Source organism: Microcaecilia unicolor, chromosome 7 (genome assembly GCF_901765095.1).
Source record: "Microcaecilia unicolor chromosome 7, aMicUni1.1, whole genome shotgun sequence".
Lineage (NCBI taxonomy): Eukaryota > Metazoa > Chordata > Amphibia > Gymnophiona > Siphonopidae > Microcaecilia > Microcaecilia unicolor.
The window spans coordinates 302,538,933-302,565,113 of record NC_044037.1 but is presented as its reverse complement, the minus strand read 5'-3'; the positions used below and the strand labels follow the sequence as shown (position 1 = coordinate 302,565,113).

Sequence of the window (26,181 nt, the reverse complement as noted above, 5' to 3'; positions counted from 1 at the left end):
TGAGGCGGTATAAGTTTTAATAAATGAAATTCCCAGTCGGTGTTTTTCCTCTTGGTTGATGCTTAAAACCCTGTATCAGCCGAAGTAAGAGACGCTCACACATCTGTATATGTTCTGTTCTTCTGGGGTTCTTTATGACTTTATGGATGATTTTCCACTTTGGCCTTGGGGTGATCTTGGCAGGATGGCCATTCCTGGTTAGAATCACTGTAGGCTTCCCACCTTTTCTGTTTATAGCCTGTCTGACAGTAGGTGGACGGACGGAGCTCCAAACAGTTAGAAGTGGTCTTCAGATGAAATGTCTTCTGATCATGGTACGGTGAGTTCCAATGGGCTTTTATGGAGCAGACCAAATTTAAAACTTTAAGGACCTTTTTACAGGACAAGATGCCCTGTACAGGTTTACTCTGCAGGGTGATTTATTTGTCCCCAAATTATTTAAGTACCTAATTTTAATTAATCAAGGAGGAAATGAGGCTTCACTTAGTACTTTACACACACTGATTCTGAACGAGCCTTAATCTTTTTACCTTTTCTGCTGCACGAGAAAAGCCTGGCTTCAGTGAAACACAGGTATCATGAGCAGAATGTGTAATTCTGATTATTATACTTGGGGGTTCATAAACTTTTCTCTGCACTAGATATATAGATGGTACTCGTGTCCAATCAGGATAATATTATAAAGCAGTTTCCATGTGTAAAACATGTTTTGCATGCCAAAAAGGGCTTTTATGAAATTGTACATGTGTAAAGGAAAATGCATGTTCTTTACTGATCTGTGCACAGGCTTCCCTGGGGGGGCGGAGCTTGGCTGCAGCCAAGGCGACCTGAAACGTGCACACAGAGAACATACTCACATCTGCAGCACCGAAAGTGCACATTTGCATGGGAGCACGTGTGCACTACTGCAGCTGGTTCCAGGAGCCAATTTTAGAAGGGCACAAATTTGTCTACGTTGCCTTTAAAAACAATATCAAGGAAATTCCAATTAAAAGGAAATTCCAATTAAGAGTCAAGACTATAAACAAAATATCTTCACACAAACACTTCAAAGCGTTTTTGCAAATGCATTAAAGTGCTCTTTGGTAAAATGAGGTGGAAATAATTATGACTTATTTAACCATTTCTTAATATTATATTGCAGATTAAAATATTTTTTGATGGAGTGCACACCCTGACCCAGGGCAGAAGGCTTGAAACATAATCGAATCGGTGTTGTGAGCTGTGGAATTGTTGTCTTCAAGCTTAAGTATTTTGTACTTTTGTGGTGGTTGAGAAAGAAGATTGTTTTGTATTAGATTGATTAATGAAATAAGGTAAGGACTAATGATTATACTTCAGGTGGGCTGTGAAAACTATGAAATGTAATGAAAAATATATGCTCTCAGCCCTGATAGGATGGTCCTATATCCTATCGATGGTATTTTGAGGATCCTTCTACAGAATGTGTAATTTTGGGGAAAGTGTCTTCAGGTGTTTATAAAACAGGTTTAAAACAGATTTAAAATTTGACATTTACCCTGTCACAAAATGAAGCCCTAAATCCTTCTCCAGCTCATAATACACTATTTCACACCTCACAAACTCTTGGACCCCTTCCATCCCCTACACAGGGCCGGCTGAACCACTGACTAAGGGAGCCAGTGAAAAAGGGAGCCAAAATCCCAGTCTAGCTTCTCTTCCCTCCCCATTGCGCAGGGTCGGTCAAATCCGGTAAGCGGGGTAAGCACCGCAGGGGGGCGCCTGCCTTCAAGGGTGCCGCTGCGGCGCCATACCACGCCGCCCTTGGGGCTTTAAATCTTTTTAATTTACCTCCGTCCCAGCAGCCGCGTCATTTGAAAGCCCTGCCCCGTTTCTAGACTTCCCTCCCTTCGTGAGTTCGTTCCACAGAGTCCCACCTTCTGACGTCATTTCCTTGAGGGTGGGAACTCACGAAGGGAGAGAAGGCTAGAGATGGGGCAGGGCTTTCAAATGACGCGGCTGCTGGGACGGAGGTAAATTAAAAAAGACTTAAACCACGCAGGGAAGAAAAAGGGGAATGTTGGGGGGGAGAAGAAGGTGGGCAGGTGGCTATAAATGGGAGGGAGATGGGGGCGAAGGTGAATCGCTGGACAGGGGCAGGGTGGGAGAAGAGAGAAAGGAGATGCGGGGGGGGGGGGGGGGGGGGGCCGCCACGCGCGCCAACTCATAGTCTGCAGGGGGGCGCCAGAGACCCTAGGACCGGCCCTGCCATTGCGTGCCACTCGCGGAGGGTGGTGGAGGACAAGAGACAGACAGAGCTAACAGAATGTTTGTGTGTGTGTGTTGGGGGGGGAGGGGGTCACTGATGCAAAAGTAAGCTCGTCCCTTGAGCTGCCCCTGCAACACATTTCCAAAATTTTGAGGCTGCTGTATTGAGATTTTCTGAACGATGCATTCTGCTCCTGCTTGGTGCCAGATAAACCATCCTGTCTGTCTGCTGCACATGCGCCATCTGACCCTGGCACAGTGTAGCGTTCTGACCTGGCAGCACTAATACTGCCCTCCACAGGGCCTCCTCTTACCGTGCACTTTTTCTCCAGTCGCTGCTGAAACACCCACTGGAACTTCCTCTCCCGTGAGCTGTTCTCTGGCTCCACCACTGCAGCAAAATTTAAATTATCCTCTGCGTACTCATGTCCTGGAAGGGAAGACAGGGCAAAGTAAGATCAAAGATCAGGAAGTTTGGGGCTCAGGAAGTCAGAGGAGTGGTTCTAACCACTCCCAAGGTCATGTGCATTAGAGCCTGGGCAAACAGGGCCAGTGGTGTCGCCCACCCAGGATCCCTCCTCTTCCCCCCCAGGTGATTGGGCAACTCTCAACTCTCTTCCTGCCCCCCACCCCTCCGTACCTTTAAAACCTTTTAGGGGTCCTTTTATTAAAGTGCACTGAAAAATGGCAAACGGTAGTGGAGGCGTGGGTTTTGGGTGCGCGCAGATCAATTTTTCAGCGCACCTGTAAAAAACTGCTTTTTTTTAAAAAAAGCTTTTGCCGCAAATGGTTTTGCAGCAAAATAAAAATTGGCGAGTGTCCATTTTGGGTCTGAGATCTTACGGCCAGCCATTGACTTAGCGGTAAGGTCTCTCGCGTTAACCATGTGGTAATCGTTTATGTGCATCAAGTCCCATTTCCCTTTCCCTTTATCCCTTTAGTTGGTTCTCTAAAATTACATAATGTTCTTTATCAAAAATTTGTCTACCTTCCTAGCATGCACAGACCTATCCATAACCACGCCTCTGCCTTTATCTGCTGGTTTGATTACAATTTCCTGATTTCGCACGAGTGTTTTTATAGCCCGATTCTCTTCTCTTGTGAGACTAAAATACCTCCATTTCGTAGTCTTTTCTAATCTTTTAATTCTGGGCGAACACACCGATTAAAGGCAAAAATCAAGGGCATGGCTGAACGTGAACGCGTCCCCTGCTTGAAGTGGACGTCACCTTTAGTCCCACATTGCAGAGCCTGCCAACCATGCTGGTGTCAAGGATTGGAATTGGGGCAGGTCTTTTAGCCTCTGAAGTGGGTTCTGGGAGCCCTAGCACAGGGCTGAAACTGCCTGATTTTCGCTGCGTGCCAGAAAATAAACTATATTTTGTGCCGCGCGTAAAAAATGATCACACAGGCCACATGGTAGCCGGGCAGTAACTCTGAATTGGCATGCGTTGAGCGCTTAAGCGGCTTAGTAAAAGGACCCCTTATTTTTTTGCAGGCAATGACACATACCCGCCACTTGTGCTGGCTCAAAGGTCTTCTTTCTGACCCAACTTTCTGTTTCAACATAAATGAAACCAGGTCAGAGGGAAGGTTCTGGGCAGGCACAAGCTGCGGGTATGAGTTGCTGCTTGCCGCTAACAAAAAAACTGAAAGGTTTAAAAGAACGCACTTCCAAAAGCCTTGAAAATTATGTACGACCACCTACACTTCAGAAGAACACTAAAAACTTATTTGTTTAAAAAGGCATACCCTACCAACCCAACATAAAAGCCTGACCGCTGCAACACAACAAAACCAAAATACAGAATGGACACAACACAATTCTTCCACGTACGATGCCCCTATGTGGCTAACCCACATGAACTTTATCCTATCTCCAGTGGCGTAGTTACGTGAGGCCACGGGGGCCTGAGCTCCCGTAGATTTGGCCCTGGACTCCCCTGCCGACGACCCTCTTGACCCCCCTCCCGCCGCTAACCCTCCCCCGCCGCCGCAGTTGCCTACCTTTGCTGGCGGGGGACCCCAACCTCCGCCAGCCGAGGTCCTCTTCTTCCGGCGCAAGGCTTCGTTCTGTTTCTGTGAGTCTGCCGTCCTGCAGGACGTCAGACTCACAGAAACAGAACGAAGCCATGCGCCAGAAGAAGAGGACCTCGGCTGGCGGGGGTTGGGCTCCCCCGCCAGCAAAGGTAGGCGACGGTGGGAGGGGGGTCGAGAGGGTCATCGGCGGGGGGGGGGGGGGGGGCAATGTTGTTGTTGGTGGTGGTGGCGGCAGCGGGGGGGGGGGGGGTCGGCAAAGGCAGGGGGGTTGGCGGTGCTGAGGGGGGGGGGCTAAAATGTGCCCCTTCACCTCGGGCTCTGGACCCCCCTCCCGCCGAAGTCTGGCTACGCCCCTGCCTATCTCATGTGGCACTGCCACATGAACCTTACAGTATCTTATCTCAACATCACTCTGTATTTGTTTACACCGGAGTCTGCAATTGCATATCCAGCACTATGTAAGCCACATTGAGCCTGCAAATAGGTGGGAAAATGTGGGATACAAATGTAACAAATAAATAAATAAATATGGGGGTGGAGGGAAGAGTTGACAGATGTCAGATTGCCTGGGGCAGGGGAGGGAGAGATGCCATGTAAGGGGGGGGGAGGTTCTTGAACCCACTCACTTTGGGTGTCTGGCTATGCCCCTCTACAGGGCTAAACGTTCCGACACAGGAGCTGTGGATGCCTAGGACCACAATAGTGAGGTACTGCTAGGCGGACACCGTCTCGCACGGACACATTCATAGGGACTGGCCTAATGACTCTGTGACAGGAGTAAGAACTGCTGCTCAGAAGATCTGGCTGGACTAGGCCTCTGCATTTTTGGCATCATTTCAGTTTTAACTTGTGCGTTGAGGCCTGATGTGGTTGACGTCTAGACATAGACATAGACGTCAACCTCCTAAGTGGTTGACGTCTAGACATAGACATAGACGTCAACCTCCTAAGCCTTAAAAAAAATGTGCATTGGTTAGATGCACAATTTTATGTGTACAGTGTACCATAGTGGGCTTTAAACATAAAAGATACACATTATCTGGAAAGGGGGTCTGGGGTGGGCTGGGGCTCAGCCCCAATGTTATCTGGAAAGCATCGAAATTCTGCATCTAGGTTAATGGCCAGATATAATTTTATGCACTGAACCAGCGACAGGGTCACCATATAAAGAAGCCAAGAGAGAGATACGTCTGGCGAAAGCACAAGCGGAAGAACTAATGGCTAGAAATGTAAGGAGGGGTGACAAAAATTTCTTCAGGTATATTAGTGAAAGGAGAATGACTAAAAAGGGAATTGTGAGACTAAAAGATACTGCGAACCGCTATGTAGATAGTGATGAAGGAAAAGCAAATTTGCTAAATAGATACTTTTGTTCTGTTTTCACAGAAGAAAATCCTGGAGAAGGACCACAATTGACTGACAAAAGTACATATGAAAATGGAGTGGATATAGCACCGTTCACGGAAGAGAGTGTGTATGAACAACTTGTAAAGCTAAAGGTGGACAAAGCCATGGGACCGGACGGGATCCACCCCAGGATATTAAGGGAGCTCAGAGAGGTCCTAGCGGGTCCTCTTAAAGATTTGTTTAATAAATTCTTGCAGACGGGAGAGGTTCTGAGGGACTGGAGAACGGCGGAGGTGGTCCCTCTTCACAAAAGTGGTGATAGGGAAGAAGCTGGAAACTACAGGCCGGTAAGCCTCACTTCGATTATTGGAAAAGTAATGGAAGCGATGCTGAAGGAAAGGATAGTGAATTTCCTGGAAGCCAATAAATTGCAAGATCCCAGACAACATGGTTTTACCAAAGGGAAATCGTGCCAAACGAATCTCATTGAGTTTTTTGATTGGGTGACAGGAGAATTGAATCAGGGACGAACTATGGACGTAATTTACTTAGAGTTCAGCAAAGCTTTTGACACGGTTCTCCACAGGAGGCTTTTAAATAAACTGGATGGGCTGAAGATAGGACCCGAAGTGGTGAACTGGATTAGGAACTGGTTGACGGACAGACGCCAGAGGGTGGTGGTGAATGGAGTTAGCTCGGAGGAGGGAAAGGTGAGTAGTGGAGTGCCTCAAGGATCGGTGCTGGGGCCGATTCTGTTCAATATATTTGTGAGTGACCTTGCCGAAGGGTTAGAAGGTAAAGTTTCCCTATTTGCGGATGATACTAAGATCTGTAACAGAGTGGACACCCGGGAGGGAGTGGAAAACATGAAAAAGGATCTGAGGAAGCTAGAAGAATGGTCTAAGGTTTGGCAATTAAAACTCATTGCAAAGAAATGCAAAGTGATGCACTTAGGGAATAGAAATCCACAGGAGATGTATGTGTTATGCGGGGAGAGTCTGATAGGTATGGACGGAGAGAGGGATCTTGGGGTGATAGTATCTGAGGATTTGAAGGCGACGAAACAGTGTGACAAGGCGGTGGCCGTAGTTAGAAGGACGTTAGGCTGTATAGACAGAGGTGTGACCAGCAGAAGAAAGGGGGTGTTGATGCCCCTGTGTAAGTCGTTGGTGAGGCCCCACCTGGAGTATTGTGTTCAGTTTTGGAGGCCGTATCTTGTTAAGGATGTAAAAAGAATTGAAGCGGTGCAAAGAAAAGCTACGAGAATGGTATGGGATTTGCGTTACAAGACGTATGAGGAGAGACTTGCTGACCTGAACATGTATACCCTGGAGGAAAGGAGAAGCAGGGGTGATATGATACAGACGTTCAAATATTTGAAAGGTATTAATCTGCAAACGAACCTTTTCCGGAGATGCGAAGGCAGTAGAACGAGAGGACATGAAATGAGATTGAAGGAGGGCAGACTCAAGAAAAATGTCAGGAAGTATTTTTTTCATGGAGAGAGTGCTGGATGCTTGGAATGCCCTCCCGCGGGAGGTGGTGGAGATGAAGACGATAATGGAATTCAAACATGCGTGGGATAAACATAAAGGAATCCTGTTCAGAAGGAAAGGATCCTCAGGAGCTTAACCGAGATTGGATAGCAGAGCCGGTAGTGGGAGGCGGGGCTGGAGGTTGGGAGGCGGGGATAGTGCTGGGCAGACTTATACGGTCTGTGCCAGAGCCGGTGGTTGGGAGGCGGGGCTGGTGGTTGGGAGGCGGGGCTAGTGCTGGGCAGACTTCTACGGTCTGTGCCCTGAAAATGGCAGATACAAATCAAGGTCAGGTATACACATAAAGTAGCACATATGAGTTTATCTTGTTGGGCAGACTGGATGGACCGTACAGGTCTTTCTCTGCCATCATCTACTATGTTACTATACTATGTTACTATAAATGTTTTCTGCCTTGTGAGAGATGTCATGGAAGACTGCATATGTATTTACATTTTCATGGTGAAATTCTTAAATAAATAAGTAATAAAGTGGATTCAGTGCTGCAGCTTTAAATATCAGCACTGCAGACATGAAGGACCCGCTGCTTTATTTCATCTGGCTTCCACCATCGGCTACAGGTTTAACATATTGGTGGCAAAAGATAAATAAATATTCTCAAAGCTTCCTTCTCCATTGCCTCCTTTTCTCCCTTTGATGCTGGCCTGGTGGTTTGTGCCTCTGAACTGCTTCTAACATACAGATCCACACGCACAGGTACCCAAAATCCATTGATATGTGGTGATACATTCACACAGACCCAAATGCTCACAGCTGTGCACACCTGGCCAGAGAAGAGTGTCATCTCCAAGCGACACAACGCCATCCAGAGAAGCCAGCATAGTTGCAGCGGTGCCTTCGAACATCCTCCCTGCAAAAGGACAGAGAACTCACCAGTAACCTTCCAGTAAACTGCCTACTGGTACCCATCACAATAACCGTTTGAACCCAGTTAGAAATGTGTCCTGCACGTCACAATGAACCCATGCTAAGGACACGAGGGTGACATCAGCCAGCTGCCCCCCAACATGCACCAAGTGTACCCACCACAGCCCGAGAGGAAGAGGAGGTCTCCAGAGAAGAGGCAGGCCGGACCGTCTCCAGACTTCCCGTCCAAAACATAGATGGTGTGTCCCACTGTGTGACCTGGTGTGAAGAGCGCCTGGAACTGCAGCTGTCCCACCGTTATATTCTCCTTATCCGAGACCGGGCTGAGGGGAGACACAAAGAAAAAGGAGGTGGGGGGGGGGGGGTCAGGCTGCACAAAGACTGCTGTAGAGAGACGTACGACACAGACAGACTCACAATTCAGCTCCACACAAATGCAGAACCTGTCTCTGGAATAAAAAGCAGACCGGAATTCCCTTCCCCCCCCCCCAATCCTCTTCCCAAAACGCTCCGGCACTCTACTGACTACAACCCAGTGCCATACCAGAGGGTGCTGACTGGTCTGTGACATCACGTGAAAATAAGCAGATAAACAAAGCATTTTTCCATGAACACAACATGTGTAGCTCAAGGAGCTACTCCCCAGCCCCCCCCTCCAGCTGAGAACCGCAGACCATTCACTTGACAGTGGAGAAAGTGTCCGTCCAGTGGCATACCAAGGGGGGGGGGCAGTGTGGGCGGTCCGCCCCGGGTGCACGCCGCTGGGGGGGGGTGCCGCGCGCCTGCCGGCTCTTCGTTTTCATGCTCCCTTTGCCCCGGAACAGGTTACTTCCTGTTCCGGGGCAGAGGGAGCATGAAAACAAAGAGCCGGCAGGCGCGCGGCACCCCCCCCCCCCCAGCGGCGTGCACCGGGGGGGGGGGGTCTTTCGCCGGGGGGGGGTTGCGCTGTTCTGGGGGGGCCCTGCACCCGGGGGGCGGGGCGCATCGGCGATCCACCCCGGGTGTCAGCCTCCTTAGGAATGCCACTCTGTCCGTCACCCAGGCAATCCAAAAATGTACAGGGAGCTGACTAATATCACATATTAAAATGCACTGCTATTCAATCAATGATAACCTATTGCACTGGATGTCACTCTGTGTCAGAAGGCTGCTCCGGTTGTTACACTGCCTCCAGGGCATGTGCAGTGAACATAAGGATAGTCATACTGAGTCAGACCATTGGTCCATCCGGCCCAGTATCCTGCTTCCAACAGTGGCCAATCCAGGTCACAAGTGCCTGGCAAAAACCCAAATAGTAGCAACATTCCATGTAGAACCCCAAAGAGTAGCAAGATTCTATTCAGAATCTCATATAATAGCAACATTCCATTCAGAATCTCAATGAGTAGCAACATTAGAACCCCAAAGAGTAGTAACATTCTATTCAGAATCTCAAATAGTGGCAACATTCCATTCACAATCTCAATGAGTAGCAACATTCCATGTAGAATCTTAAATAGTAGTAACATTCCATGCTACCAGTCCCAGGGCATGCAGTGGCTTCCCCCATGCTCTTTGGGTGTGTCAGTTCACTGCAGAGGCTTGGCCCTCCTTCACCTAGGTAGACAAGAGGCAACGCTGTGTACACAGAGCTGTACATCAGTGTGACAATATCTAGCTATTGAAAATTAGTGCTTTGATGTCTGAATCCTACTAAAATCCAACCCTCTCCGGGTATCATTTTATTCAGTCTTTGCTCTATCTGTCAGCACTCCACTGACACAAACATACATCAAACACTTTTCTGTATTAATTCTCACTTTCCCACTCTCTTCCCTGCCCCACCATTGGAGTCTCTCCTTTGGTATTCAGTCTTCCCTTGCTTCACTCATACCATTATCCTGCCTCTCGTCACTGTAACGAATAACAATTATTTGACAAATATATTTCTTTGGGTATAAAACCTTTCTGTTCATATCTGCGAGACCCGGAGGACATTTCTCACAGCACATTCTATTCTGTGCTTCACAGTCAGTATTCCACTCACATAATATGGTAACAACTGAAATTTCTCACGATTGATTTTCACATATTTCTTGTGGATTTTCACATCCTTTACATCAGCAGCCTCTCAGGTGAAAAAGCGAGACGTGCTAATTATTCTCTGAGTTTGCTAATGACAAAAGGACATAGATGTCACAAGATTAATTTCAGATAGCTGAGAAGCTACAAGAAAAGAAGCAGAAAAACAAGAAGGCGACCACGGCCATTCACCAGGGGCAGAGAGGCCTAGAAAAGAGCTGCAGCCCTCTTAAGGAGGGGGATTGAACTTTCTTCCTATTTGGTGTCAGGGAGCTGCAGAGAAATTCAAGCCACCAAACCGTCCATATCTGCCCTGGTATATGATTGGCTGATTGCCACACAGCAGGGCAGAAAGATGGCAACAGGGGAAGTCATGCGGGATGGGGATCATAGCCTTAACTGTAGACAATAACCTCAGTTCAGAGAGAGCTGAGGCCTCTATTCACTGTGTTGGATATGCACACACAGTACAGTACTCACATTTACACACAGCACGGAGAGGTGCTTGCACTATAGTACTCACATTAACACGTAGCACGGAGATGTGCTCACACTGTAGTACTCACATTTACACGCAGCATGGAGAGGTGCTCGCACTATAGTACTCACATTTACACACAGCACGGAGAGGTGCTCGCACTATAGTACTCACATTTACACATAGTATGGAGAGGTGCTCACACTATAGAACTCACATTTACATGCAGCACGGAGAGGTGCTCGCACTGTAGTACTCACATTTACATGCAGCACGGAGAGGTGCTCACACTATAGTACTCACATTTACACACAGCACGAAAAGGTGCTTGCACTATAGTACTCATATCTACACACAGCATGGAGAGGTGCTCACACTACAGCACTCACATATACAGCATGCAGTTATGCTTGCATGACAGCACTGAAAACACATTTGAACAGCACTAGCAGGCATACACGCACAGACACACATGGAACGTGATGTAATTTATTCAATGTCAGGAAGTATTTTTTCACGGAGAGAGTAGTGGATGCTTGGAATGCCCTCCCGCGGGAGGTGGTGGAAATGAAAACGGTAACGGAATTCAAACATGCGTGGGATAAGCATAAAGGAATCCTGTGCTGAAGGAATGGATCCTCAGGAGCTTAGTCAAGATCGGGAGGCGGGACTGGTGGTTGGGAGGCGGGGATAGTGCTGGGCAGACTTATACGGTCTGTTCCAGAGCCGGTGGTGGGAGGCGGGACTAGTGGTTGGGAGGCGGGGCTGGTGGTTGGGAGGCGGGGATAGGGCTGGGCAGACTTATATGGTCTGTGCCAGAGCCGGTGGTGGGAAGCGGGACTGGTGGTTGGGAGGCGGGGACAGTGCTGGACAGACTTGTACGGTCTGTGCCAGAGCCGGTGGTTGGGAGGCAGGGCTGGTGGTGGGGAGGTGAGGATAGTGCTGGGCAGACTTATACGGTCTGTGCCTGTGCCAGAGCCGGTGGTTGGGAGGTGGGGCTGGTGGTTGGGAGGCGGGGATAGTGCTGGGCAGACTTATACGGTCTGTGCCCTAAAGAGCACAGGTACAAATCAAAGTAGGGTATACACAAAAAGCAGCAAATATGAGTTATCTTGTTGGGCAGACTGGATGAACCGTGCAGGTCTTTTTCTGCCGTCATCTACTATGTTACTATGTTACAATGATAATATTGCTAGTGAAAGCATTACATAGTTTACAATACAAAACTCCAATTATAAGACAAATTCAGTACAGACAATATCACACACATAATAGACAGCCTCTGTTTCTTGAAGCTTATAATCTAAGACAGCTATGCGGAGCTAAAATGGAGTGACCGGCTGCAAGGAGGGAGGCCTCTATATGACTAAACAGCCTGTGAAAGGGAAGGAGGGGCAGGAGATTGGTAAGTTCTCTTCTGGAACTCATTGCTGGAGGATGTGGTAAAAGGAGTTAATGTAGCTGGGTTTAAAAAAGCTTTGGACAAGTTCCTGGAGGGAAGTCCATAACCGTTATTAAGGTAGACCTGAGGGCAGGGGCGTAGCCAGGCAACAGATTTTGGGTGGGCCTAGGCAAGAATTGGGTGGGCACCAAGTGTTCTCCCCCCCCCCCCCCCAAAAAAAAAATATCTCAGCTGGTGGGAAAACACTTCTTTCCACCTTGGCAGTCTGCAGCAGGCATGCGCTGAAAACTGAGCATGCGCAGGTGCCGGTATTGTGGAGAGTTGCGTTTTCGTTACCATCAGGAGGAAGTCTTCAGCTGGCAGAGCTTGAGATCCCCACCAGCTACCGCTAAATGTGTGGTACTGTTGGGTGGGCCTGAGCCGTAAGTGGGTGGGCCCCGGCCCACCTGTGGCTACGCCACTGCCTGAGGGAAGCCACTACTTATCTCTGGGATTGGTAATATAGAATCCTGCCACTCTCTGGGATTCTGCCAGATACTTGTAACCTGGATTGGACACTGTTGGAAACAGAATGTTGGAAAAGAGGCCAGATGGACCTTCTGGTCTGACTCAATGTGGCTATTTTTTTTTTTAATTTCTATCAAGTAATGCCATGTTTAGATCCACAATGAGAAAGGATGCTCGCACCACAGCACTCACTTACAGAAGCAGCATATGGAATGCACACGAGGGATATTTGCACTAGAGCAGCCACAGGTACACAAAGCACAGAGGAATGCTCACACTGTGGTAGTCACACATATAGACTGCACGCATATTCAGTACCTGCAGATCCCCTGCAAGATTACAAGACCATCCTCAACATGTCCACTTACTTTGGGATTTATAGCGTGCCTTAAATCAGTGGAGGAGTGGCCTAGTGGTTAGGGTGGTGGACTTTGGTCCCGGGGAACTGAGTTCGATTCCCACTTCAGGCACAGGCAGCTCCTTGTGACTCTGGGCAAGTCACTTAACCCTCCATTGCCCCATGTAAGCCGCATTGAGCCTGCCATGAGTGGGAAAGCGCAGGGTACAAATGTAACAAAAATAAAAGATACTATTGGAGATTCTACATGGAATGTTGCTACTATTGGAGATTCTACATGGAATGTTGCTATTCCACTAGCAACATTCCATGTAGAAAGCTGCACAGGCTTCTGTTTCTGTGAGTCTGATGTCCTGCACGTACGTGCAGGACGTCAGACTCACAGAAGCAGAAGCCTGCGCGGCCACATTGGTGATCTGCAAGGGCCGACTTCTACATGGAATGTTGCTAGTGGGACTCTGGGCAAGTCACTTAACCCTCCATTGCCCCATGTAAGCCGCATTGAGCCTGCCATGAGTGGGAAAGCGCAGGGTACAAATGTAACAAAAATAAAATAGATACTATTGGAGATTCTACATGGAATGTTGCTACTATTGGAGATTCTACATGGAATGTTGCTATTCCACTAGCAACATTCCATGTAGAAGCCTGCGCGGCCACATTGGTGATCTGCAAAGGCCGACTTCTACATGGAATGTTGCTAGTGGTACTCTGGGCAAGTCACTTAACTCGCCATTGCCCCATGTAAGCCGCATTGAGCCTGCCATGAGTGGGAAAACGCGGGGTACAAATGTAACAAAATAAAATAGATACTATTGGAGATTCTACATGGAATGTTGCTACTATTGGAGATTCTACATGGAATGTTGCTATTCCACTAGCAATATTCCATGTAGAAAGCTGCACAGGCTTCTGTTTCTGTGAGTCTGACGTCCTGCACGTACGTGCAGGACGTCAGACTCACAGAAGCAGAAGCCTGCGCGGCCACATTGGTGATCTGCAAGGGCCGACTTCTACATGGAATGTTGCTAGTGGGACTCTGGGCAAGTCACTTAACCCTCCATTGCCCCATGTAAGCCGCATTGAGCCTGCCATGAGTGGGAAAGCGTGGGGTACAAATGTAACAAACAAACAAAAAAATTTGCAAACAGATTTCAATGGAATCAAAATGCCTTGGATGGGCAGGAATCCTTTGGTGACACTGTGGCTGAAGGATGTCACTCAAACTTTTCTCACGAGGCCACATGACCAACCCCCGTGTGCTATTTCTGAGTGACTACAGGATGCGTGCCATGAAAGTAAACGGCATACATCCTAAAGACCCAGTAACGTGCAGGGGACAGCGGGATACCCTAGGTCAAAAAGCACGACAGTACGACAAGAAATGAGTACATGTCATTCACAGGGCGACACCACTCTTATCTCACACGTACTTACTCTGTGAGCTCCGGGATGCTGTCGCAGGAGCTTCCGTACACCCGGCAGGACTTGTACAACCGCTTTAAGGCTTTGTTCCCTCCACTGTGATCCCTGGAAACAGCAAAAACCTGCATGAATTAAATCTGCACCTGACGGACACTCCACACTAGAGATGTCCACGCTGGACAGTGTTCTTTTACTAAAACTACTCCTAATTTCCACGCTCAGCCTCATTTTCTTCTACAGAAACGTGTTTTACAGCCGCTGCTTTGCACCCACTAAAGTACTGCACCCTCGCAGAACATGAGCTCATAACACTGTAACATACATAGTAACATAGTAGATGACAGCAGAAAAAGACCTGCACGGTCTATCCAGTCTGCCCAAGAAGATAAATTCATATGTGCTACTTTTTTATTTGTACTGTCCTCTTCAGTGCACAGACCGTATAAGTCTGGCCAGCCCTATCCCCGCCTCCCAACCACCAACCCCACCTCCCACCACCAGCTCTGGCACAGACTGTATAAGTCTGCCCAGCACTATCCTCGCCTCCCAACTACCAGTCCCACCTCCCACCACCAGCTCTGGCACAGACCGTATAAGTCTGCCCAGCACTATCCCTGCCTCCCACCACCGGCTCTGGCACAGACCGTATAAGTCTGCCCAGCACTAGCCCCGCCTCCCAACCACCAGCTCTGCAGACACAAGCCCACTGCTCATGACACAAATTTTATAGACAAATCTTTCTATCATACTGATGATCAGTACTTTTACTGAGAGTCAACCTGTTCCTCACACGTGACATCTAAAGCTAATGGAGCTTCTGTTAGTTCCAGTGGTGACTTTGGTACCTTGACCCTAAAGAAGACACCTGTCGGTAATATGGCTGGTCACCACCAGCCCTGGCTTTAACCGTGCAAATCATGCACACTTTATACAATTTAACTTCAGATCCCTGGTGGCAACAGAGAGAGAGAAGTGGGAAGCCTGGGGGAATGCAAAAGGGAGGCGAGGAGGAGAAAAAAGGAAAGGACAAAGCAGGGAGCAGTATGAGAGCAGACTGAATGGATAAGGGGGGGGGGGGGGAGTGACCCACACACTACCCTCAGCTACTTGGAGGAGTACTGAAAGCTAGTACAGTGGGCTGAAACCTGGGGGAACTAGGATCAATTTCCACTGCAGCTCCTTGTGACCTTGGGTAAGTCACTTGACCCTCCATAACCCCAGGTACAAAATGTAGATTGTGAACCCAGTAGGCACAGAGAAAGTACCTGCTTATAATTTATTTATTTACAATAACTTAACCCTCCATTGCCTCAGGTACAAACTTAGATTGTGAGCCCTCCTGGGTCAGAGAAATATCCAGAGTACCTGAATGTAACTCACCTTGAGCTACTACTGAAAAAGGTGAGCAAAATCTAAATAAATATTTGAGATTCTACATGGAATGCTGGTACTATTTGAGATTCTGTTGCTACTATTGAAGATTCTACATGGAATGTTGCCACTTTTTGAGATTCCGGAATGTTGCTACTATTTGAGATTCTAGATGGAATGTTGCTAGTGGAGGAGTGGCCTAGTGGTTAGAGCACGGTCTTGCAATCCAGAGGTGGCCAGTTCAAATCCCACCACTGCTCCTTGTGATCTTGGGCAAGTCACTTAACCCTCCATTGCCTCAGGTACAAACTTAGATTGTGAGCCCTCCTGGGACAGAGAAATATCCAGAGTACCTGAATGTAACTCACCTTGAGCTACTACTGAAAGAGGTGTGAGCAAAATCTAAATAAATACTTGAGATTCTACATGGAATGCTGGTACTATTTGAGATTCTGTTGCTACTATTGAAGATTCTACATGGAATGCTGGTACTATTTGAGATTCCAGATGGACTGTTGCTAGTGGAGGAGTGGCTAGAACACCAGTCTTGCAATCCAGAGGTGGCCAGTTCAAATCCCACTGCTGCTCCTTGTGATCTTCGGCAAGTCACTTAACCCTCTATTGCCTCAGGTACAAACTTAGATTGTGAGCCCTCCTGGGACAGAGAAATATCCAGAGTACCTGAATGTAACTCACCTTGAGCTACTGCTGAAAAAAGGGGTGAGCAAAATCCAAATAAAGAAATAAAATAAATAATAATAATAACTTGATATACTGCAAGGGCCATTGCTAGTTTCTATGTGGTTTACAATACAAAACGATAAATGAGAAGAGAAGGAAAGGGAGGGAGAGCAGAGATGGAAGGGAAGAGGGATTCTGGGAAGGCTAAGAGGAAAAAAAAAAAGCAGCTTAGATTTTAGGGAAGGCCAGGGCGAATAGATGTGTTTTGAGTGCAGTCTTGAAATTTGTGTAAAAGGGTTCCAGACGGAAGGGAGTTCCAGAATTTGGGTCCAGCAAGGCTAATGGCAGAAACGCAAATAGTTTCGAGATGAAGGACAGACAGGGATGGGAGCGCAAGCTGACCCGAGTCAAGGGAACAGAGGGCACGGGGAAGAACACACAGGATAAACAGGTGAAGCCAATAATCAGTGACAAGAGTGAAATGGCCCTTGAAGACAAATTTCTTTTCTGTAAAAGCTCTCAACATGTTCTAAGTGTCATTATAACTGCTTAATAAAAATGATTGAAACATAAATTGTATTCATGAGGTCATGGGAAGCCAGTGTATATGATCAAAAGGTTTAGATTTGTGAAGTTGGCAAATAGCAGTAGATTGCACAAGTTGGAGATGTTTAAGGGTGTAGAGCGGCAGACCAACGAAGAGTGAACTGCAATAATCAAGGCGAGTGATGATTAAGCTCAGAAGGAGAGAGCAGACTGGACAGATGTAGTGAAGGGCAAACAAAGCGGTACAGAGAATGGAATCTATGTGAGGCTTAAATGAAAAGCGAGATTTGAAGGTGATGTCAAGATTTTTGACAGTTTAATTAAAATGGAGGGGATGGTTATCAATAAGGTGGGCACATAGGGGTTTTTTAAATACCAGCTGTGGGGGAGGAATCAAGATGGCGGCCTGACTTGTGTGGCGTTCGTTTGGAGAGAATTTGTGGTTCATCCTTTTTTACCTTTTCTACATACTTTTTACTATATGTTGTACACTAAGAGGAAAGGGGCGGTGAAAGGTCGACTGCCGCTGACCAGAACTTCGTCCCCGATCCGACAAACCCTCCACAGATATGCAGCAAGTCTTCCACCAGATACTGGATTGTTGAGCCCTGATGTCAGAGCTGACAGAGGAGCAACGGCACTACTAGGGACCGAATCCACCACCATGTCCTGCAAGGAACTTGAGAGGTTTAGAGGAAAGCCTAGAGGAATCGGAAGTCGGTGTCCTCAAAGCCTTGGTCGGCAGATCTTTACCCCAAACCGCAGAGGAGGTGAACGCGGAGTTAAAGACTCCCGTGGTGGCTACATTAGAGCCTATTTGGACAGCGATACAAGCATTGACTACAACAGTTACTAAGGCAGCCCAAGATACGTCTCTCCTTGTGAGTAATGTTGAACTTTTAACTTTACATTAACTCATAGGATGTGGAAAAATCTTTTCAAATAATCTGTTTACACAATACACTTCTTCCCACTGAAATGGAAATGATACGATGAATGGTATTGCCTATATCTTAAACAATCCACCATCTGAAGGAGGAGGAAAAAGAGCCTCACAGAGCCCCTAGACTAAGGTAACGTCTATCGGAGCTTAAACGGATGCAAAAGCTATCCTCTGTTCATCATAGGCTCAGAAAAAACCTCCAAAAAACTTGTTAGTTATTGAAAGAACACTTATCTTTCACGCTGGAGATTAGATCTCGTCCCCTTCTGCCACACCAAGCCAACAGTGGCCAGCGTTTCGAAAAAACTGCTTCAGGGTCTTGGTGGCGCAAGTTTGGGACAATCTATCTCAGAGTTGCAGTACTCACGAATCACGAATGAACTTTTAACTTTGACTACAGATAAAGTTAAACAAGAATCATTTAACCAAGTTTCACAACTGCAATCAGAGGTTTCAAATTTCAAATCAACTTCCGAAGCCTTGGTTAAAGACAAAATTATTACATCTCGAAAAAGTGAACACATAGAAAACTTTAACAGACGTTTAAACTTAAGAATCTTGAATTTTCCGATGATATTCTTTCAAAAAATATTTAGTAGGTATTCTTCAATATCCCTCCGCGGCTATTCCTCCATTAAACAAAGTTTATTATCTTCCTTTGCCTTTACAAGCGGGAAAGGGACCTGAGTTTACTGAGTGTTTGCCTTCAGTTAATGATCCTGAATTGGGAATTCAAGATATTTCAGCTTTACTTGAAGAATCAATATTGGAAGTGAAAATACGTCGAACTTTAATAGTATCGTTTGTATTTGAACAGGATTTAAGCTCAGTTTTGAAGTTATACTTTAAGAATTCGTCAAAGATTTTTTGTGGTTCTAGAATATGGATATACCCGGATGTTACTAAGATAACACAAGATAGAAGGAAAATGTTTCTGGCTCTCAGGGAAGAGACTAAGGCTTTAGGAGCGTCATTCTTATTAGCATATCCGTGTAAATGCCTTATAAGATTCATGGGCAATAAATATGTATTTTTCGAGCCAGAACAACTTCGAACTTTTCTGGAGACGAAAAAAGTGACCAAATAGACTCTATGTATGAATGTTAACTGATTAAATAATTGAAAAAGATGGAAACTTCAGGCTAGACATATTCTTTAATGTTCTCTTTTTCTTTAAACTTGATCTCCTCATCTAATATACCCCTCCCCCTTTTTTCCTCTCATTATTGTGGTCTAAGAAAGAGAGCATATAATCATTTAATAATGTATAATTTTTCTTAGTACGATTTTTCTTTGTATTGCAACTTGCAAGTTAATCTTATAATGTTAAATAAATATTAATAAACAAATATAACGTAAGTGACAAGTGAGAGAACGCTTGGATCGCCTTCGTGCTTCCTTACTGAGTTAGATTCCAACTATACCCGCAGTAAAAATAAACATGTTTTTCCAGAAATGTTAAAGGTTAAACATCAGACAGCAGCCCTTGAGACTGAAAGAATAGCTTATTATATGGATATAACCAAAAGTTCCTTTTTTTGAAGGTGCTAATAAATCTCCTAAACTACTCTCTTGGTAGCTACATCGCACAAGAATCAAGAGATGTGTAGGGGGAAAAGAAAATTCCCCTACACTTTTGGTAACTTTTGCAATGGAGATGGACAGGGACACTGTCCTTAGACTCTCTCTGAGACATTTGGACTCCCGATTTTTGGGTTCAAAGATTAGAGTTTTTCCTGACCTGGCTCATGAGATTCAACAGAGACGTAGGAGGTTCTTATCCTTATGTCCTCGTGTAACTGCTATAGGAGCAGATTTTCTCTTAAGATTTCCATGTGTGTGTAGAATAAAATTTCAGTCTAAGCAATTTCAATTTTTTGACCCAAAACAATTGGAAGACTTTTTATTAAGCAGAGAAGAGGTTGATGTACAAGTTTAATCACATGTGCAACACTGTATAGCAGATTAGAGTTACCCGCTGGAATTAAGCTGTTCTTTTTGATTTAACTATTTGTGTGCTTAATGTTTAAGTATGGAGATTTATTTCTATGTCTTTCATCGATTACCTTAACTTGTGGTCGTTAGTTTGGAATAATACTGTGCATTGTATATTTGCTTATTTTATTTGAATGTTTAATTTCAGTTTGGTGTATTATCACTCATAAGTATATATTATGAATGTTAAAAAGATAAATAAAGAATTAAAAAGAAAATTCCCTTCTGCTGCTGTAACATCTACTACTTAGAATATTTTGGGTTACCCTTTCTTCCTTTTTTCAGGAGTTATAATCCTCAAGTTCTTCATCCACAACAAATTTATTTATTTATTTGTTACATTTGTATCCCACATTTTCCCACCTATTTGCAGGCTCAATGTGGCTTACATAATAACCGTGATGGTGATCGCCAGTTCCGGTATAGCAGATACAGAGTGACAATGTAGAAGGTTCGTGTAGGATAAACACATCAGGGAATAAGGAGGAAGGGTTGAATTGTGATCAGTTCGAGTCTTAGTTTCGTTGTGTTGCGGGATCGAGGCATTTAAGTTGGGTCATCAGGATATGCCTTTTTAAATAAGTTAGTTTTTAGTGATTTCCGAAAGTTTGATAGGTCGTGTGTTGTTTTCAAGGTGTTTGGTAGTGCGTTCCATAGTTGCGTGCTTATAAAGGAGAAGCTGGATACATAGGTTGTACTCCTCTGCAAAAAGACGCTAAGAAAAGCACAATGGACCTAACTAATTATCGACCAGTTGCATCTATTCCGCTCATAACCAAAATAATGGAGGGCATAGTTACGAAACAATTCACTGATTATCTAACTAAATACTCAATTCTACATGAGTCACAATCAGGATTTCGATCAAATCATAGCACCGAAACTTTACTAGTGGCGGCAATGAACTCATTCAAAAAAACAATTGCTACTGGTAAGAACATACTCGTATTACAATTTGACATGTCAAGCGCCTTCGACATGGTTGATCATGGAATACTACTTCATATACTAGAATACTTCGGAGTTGGAGGCCCAGTCCTCAATTGGTTCGAGGGGTTCCTCACCACCAGATCCTACCAAGTAATAACAGACGCCGAAAGATCACCTCCATGGATACCAGAATGCAGAGTTCCTCAAGGATCCTCCCTCTCACCAACCATCTTCAACCTAATGATGATACCTCTAGCCAAACTTTTAGCTGATCAAAACCTTAACCCTTACATATATGCAGACGATGTCACGATCTACATCCCGTTCAAACACAATCTAAACGAAATCACCAACGAGATCAACCAAAGCTTCAGAACCTTGCATAGCTGGGCAGATTCATTCCAGCTAAAACTCAACACAGAAAAAACTCAATGCCTAGTACTCACTTTTCAATACAACACAAACAATTACTCCTCTATAACCACACCATACTGCACCCTTCCTATATCAGAAAACCTGAAGATTCTTGGAGTTACCATCGACCGAAACCTCACTCTCGATACCCACGTGAAGAACACGACAAAAAAGATGTTCTACTCGATGTGAAAACTCAAAAGAGTTAAGCCTTTCTTCCCGAGAAACATTTTCCGTACCTTGGTACAATCTATGGTAATTAGTCACCTGGATTACTGTAACACTCTGTATGCTGGCTGCAAAGAACAGACTATTAAGAAACTCCAAACAGCCCAAAATACTGCAGCCAGACTCATATTTGGAAAGACCAAATACGAAAGTGCGAAACCCTTAAGAGAGATACTTCACTGGCTTCCACTCAAGGAACGTATCGAATTCAAGATCTGCACAATCGTACACAAGATCATTCATGCAGATGCCCCACTGTACATGTTCAACCTTGTGGACCTACCGCCCAGAAATGCCAAGAGATCAGCCCGCAAATTCCTCAATCTGAACTTCCTCAGCTGTAAAGGACTTAAATATAAGCAGGCATACACCACTACCTTCTCCTACAGAAGTACACAGATATGGAATGGGTTACCCCCAGCCCTAAAAACTATGGACAATCTAAGCAACTTTCGCAAATCCCTGAAGACACATCTCTTCAACAGAGCCTACAAAAAGAACCCATAAAGACACAAATCACCTCCTAAACTATCCTAATACCATCTTCTCTAATTCCTCATCCATCTTCTGCACACTTTTGATTGTATCCAATATCCTGTCATGACTTTGTCATAACAACACTCTGTAAGCCACATTGAGCCTGCAAATAGGTGGGAAAATGTGGGGTACAAATGCAATAAATAATAATAATAAATAATTTAATTCTTTTGAAGCTTGGGTGATGGAGGTTTAGGTATGTGCGTGTTGATCTTGTGGTGTTTCTGGCTGGAAGGTCAATGAGGCGCTGTGATTTGAATGCAGGGGGACCGGTGGCAGACGGAGGGGGGCTGTTGACGTAGCTGAGGGCAGGTGGGTAAGACCGGGGACTGTGGCGCCGGGCCCCCCTTGGAGGCCCAGGCACGGGGAATTTTCTCCCCCCTGCTCCCCCCCCCCCTCTCGGCGGCCTCGGTAAGGGCTCAGGTAGTAAATAGCCATGTGCCACTTTTAATTTTACCACGCGGCCATTTACTGCCCCCATTAAAAAAGCTCTTTTTCCTAGCCGCGGTAAAAAAAATGGCCCAGCGTACGCCAGTTTCACGCACTCACACTACCACAGGTCACTTTTTACCGCAGCTTAGTAAAAAGGACTCCTTCATGCAGACATTTCTCCCAGCTTTGAGTCACGAATCTGATTGCTCTCCAGTATTTGGCTGAATGTGGCCAGCAGGGGGAGCAGGTGGCTCTCCTTTCAAACTGGCTGTACTGGTTTGTGTGGCTAGAGAGGAACTGGCAGGGGGATGCTGTGTCATTGCTCCAGATAAAAGCCATTTGGTCCCTGCCAGCTCTCACATGCTTAGAGCACAAGCATCCTGCAGAAAACCGCCAACTGCAAGACCCAACCACAAAAGATAAAACCCCCAAGCCCTTTCTCTGAGGACATTGGGGGGGGGGGGGTGAAGTCTCCTCCTTGCGGCTGCCCTGGCCCTCTCTCTGGCATGAAGAGATTAGAGGAAGCTGGCACAAAGCATGGACCAAGTGACTGCAGAGGCTGGACACGCCTTCCCCTTCTCAGAAAACAGCAGCCCTAGCTGCAAAATATTTTTCAGCCAGCCAGTTACTACCTCCAAGAACTCATCTTGTTTATTTATTTATATTTTAATTTATTTACTCACACCTTTTTCAGCAGCAGCTAGCTGAGTTACATTCAGATACTCTGGATATTTCTGTTCCCAGGACGGCTCACAATCTAAGTTTGTACCTGAGGCAATGGAGGGTTAAGTGACTTGCCCAAGATCACAAGGACCAGCAGTGGGATTATCCCTAGTTGAAAACATTTCCTTCCTAAAAGTTCTCTGTTTAGTTGTCTGTGCTGCATTCATGCTTTTGTTTATTAGGGTGACACCTGCATGGGGCTGTGATGAAGATTTGCTCTGCAGCTATCCGTGCTGTATTCATGCTTTACTGTTATCAGTGTGATGCCACTATGGGACTGTGATGAAGATCCACTCTTCAGCTGTCTGTGCTGTGGTGTATTCATGCTTTACATAAGGAACCACTTTGTTTGCCAGTACAGCTGCTCCAGATGATGTCACATGTTGGCATGACAGAGGCTGCGTGGGCATGTGCAGCTCTAAGCCATCAACGTTTCACAGTGATGTAAGGCATCCAAGCACCTCCCCTTCCCTTCTCTCTGCCAAAGCTGTCCCCTCCCCTTCACTTCTTGCTGCCATATTGGCACTGCCTCCTTAACGCCATTCAGATCTGCAGCACAGCATTTCCATGCTCCGCTCCGTTTGGGTTTTGTAGACCTCTATCATACCCCCCTCTGCTGTCTCTTCTCCAGGCTGAAGAGCTCGGACTTCTTAACTACTACTACTTATAATTTCTAAAGCGCTACTAGATGTACGCAGCGCTGTACACTTGAACTTGAAGAGACAGTCCCTGCTTGACAGAGATTCTGACTGGAATCTTGCTACTCTTTGGAATTCTATATGGAATCTTGCTACTCTTTAGGGTTCTACATGGAATGTTGCTACTCTTTGGAATTCTATATGGAATCTTGCTACTCTTTAGGGTTCTACATGGAATGTTGCTACTATTTGAGATTCTGACTGGAATGCTGCTACTATTTCAGATTCTGAATGGAACCTTGCTACTCTTTGGAATTCTATATGGAATCTTGCTACTCTTTAGGGTTCTACATGGAATGTTGCTACTATTTGAGATCACTACTATAATTTCTAAAGCGCTACTAGACGTACGCAGCGCTGTACACTTGAACATGAAGAGACAGTCCCTGCTCGACAGAGCTTACAATCTAATTAGGACAAACAAGAGATAAGGGCATGGGCGTAGTTTGACTGTTTCATTTGGGGGGTGGGGCAAAGGATGGGGCGGAGCATATTTGCATATTCATTTGCATATATATATATACAGTGGTGGAAATAAGTATTTGATCCCTTGCTGATTTTGTAAGTTTGCCCACTGACAAAGACATGAGCAGCCCATAATTGAAGGGTAGGTTATTGGTAACAGTGAGAGATAGCACATCACAAATTAAATCCGGAAAATCACATTGTGGAAAGTATATGAATTTATTTGCATTCTGCAGAGGGAAATAAGTATTTGATCCCCCACCAACCAGTAAGAGATCTGGCCCCTACAGACCAGGTAGATGCTCCAAATCAACTCGTTACCTGCATGACAGACAGCTGTCGGCAATGGTCACCTGTATGAAAGACACCTGTCCACAGACTCAGTGAATCAGTCAGACTCTAACCTCTACAAAATGGCCAAGAGCAAGGAGCTGTCTAAGGATGTCAGGGACAAGATCATACACCTGCACAAGGCTGGAATGGGCTACAAAACCATCAGTAAGACGCTGGGCGAGAAGGAGACAACTGTTGGTGCCATAGTAAGAAAATGGAAGAAGTACAAAATGACTGTCAATCGACAAAGATCTGGGGCTCCACGCAAAATCTCACCTCGTGGGGTATCCTTGATCATGAGGAAGGTTAGAAATCAGCCTACAACTACAAGGGGGGAACTTGTCAATGATCTCAAGGCAGCTGGGACCACTGTCACCACGAAAACCATTGGTAACACATTACGACATAACGGATTGCAATCCTGCAGTGCCCGCAAGGTCCCCCTGCTCCGGAAGGCACATGTGACGGCCCGTCTGAAGTTTGCCAGTGAACACCTGGATGATGCCGAGAGTGATTGGGAGAAGGTGCTGTGGTCAGATGAGACAAAAATTGAGCTCTTTGGCATGAACTCAACTCGCCGTGTTTGGAGGAAGAGAAATGCTGCCTATGACCCAAAGAACACCGTCCCCACTGTCAAGCATGGAGGTGGAAATGTTATGTTTTGGGGGTGTTTCTCTGCTAAGGGCACAGGACTACTTCACCGCATCAATGGGAGAATGGATGGGGCCATGTACCGTACAATTCTGAGTGACAACCTCCTTCCCTCCGCCAGGGCCTTAAAAATGGGTCGTGGCTGGGTCTTCCAGCACGACAATGACCCAAAACATACAGCCAAGGCAACAAAGGAGTGGCTCAGGAAGAAGCACATTAGGGTCATGGAGTGGCCTAGCCAGTCACCAGACCTTAATCCCATTGAAAACTTATGGAGGGAGCTGAAGCTGCGAGTTGCCAAGCGACAGCCCAGAACTCTTAATGATTTAGAGATGATCTGCAAAGAGGAGTGGACCAAAATTCCTCCTGACATGTGTGCAAACCTCATCATCAACTACAGAAGACGTCTGACCGCTGTGCTTGCCAACAAGGGTTTTGCCACCAAGTATTAGGTCTTGTTTGCCAGAGGGATTAAATACTTATTTCCCTCTGCAGAATGCAAATAAATTCATATACTTTCCACAATGTGATTTTCCGGATTTAATTTGTGATGTGCTATCTCTCACTGTTACCAATAACCTACCCTTCAATTATGGGCTGCTCATGTCTTTGTCAGTGGGCAAACTTACAAAATCAGCAAGGGATCAAATACTTATTTCCACCACTGTATATATGCAAATAAATATGCTAATATGGAGGAAGGAAGGGGAAAAGAGCTGGCTTTTTTTGGGAATAACCATAATGAATATGTATGAGATATCAAGCCAGCCCTTTCTCCCTCCCTCCCTCCCTTCCTTCTTTCCTCCATCTTGTAAGGCACACGCCTACCCAACAAAAACAGTGTTAAGAGTAGTAGACTAAAGATGGACCAATAAAGAACGACAACGTGGATGCAGGCAGCAGCAGCAACTCACAGGTTTGCTTGCTGTGTTTTGAGTGAATGGCGACGGCTGCGCGGGGGAGT

General features: G+C 45.9%; 1 protein-coding gene across 1 annotated transcript in view; it reads right to left on the bottom strand.

The window, feature by feature from the left end:
* LOC115473985 (probable hydrolase PNKD) overlaps positions 1-26,181 on the bottom strand; it is a 152,127-nt gene that overhangs the window by 4,082 nt on the left and 121,864 nt on the right. The window contains exons 5-8 of the mRNA XM_030209227.1: positions 14,283-14,375; positions 8,199-8,362; positions 7,936-8,022; positions 2,544-2,659 (exon numbers count right to left, since the gene is read on the bottom strand). Of these exons, the coding sequence (XP_030065087.1) occupies positions 2,544-2,659; positions 7,936-8,022; positions 8,199-8,362; positions 14,283-14,375 (460 nt within the window). The remainder of the gene's footprint in view (positions 1-2,543; positions 2,660-7,935; positions 8,023-8,198; positions 8,363-14,282; positions 14,376-26,181) is intronic.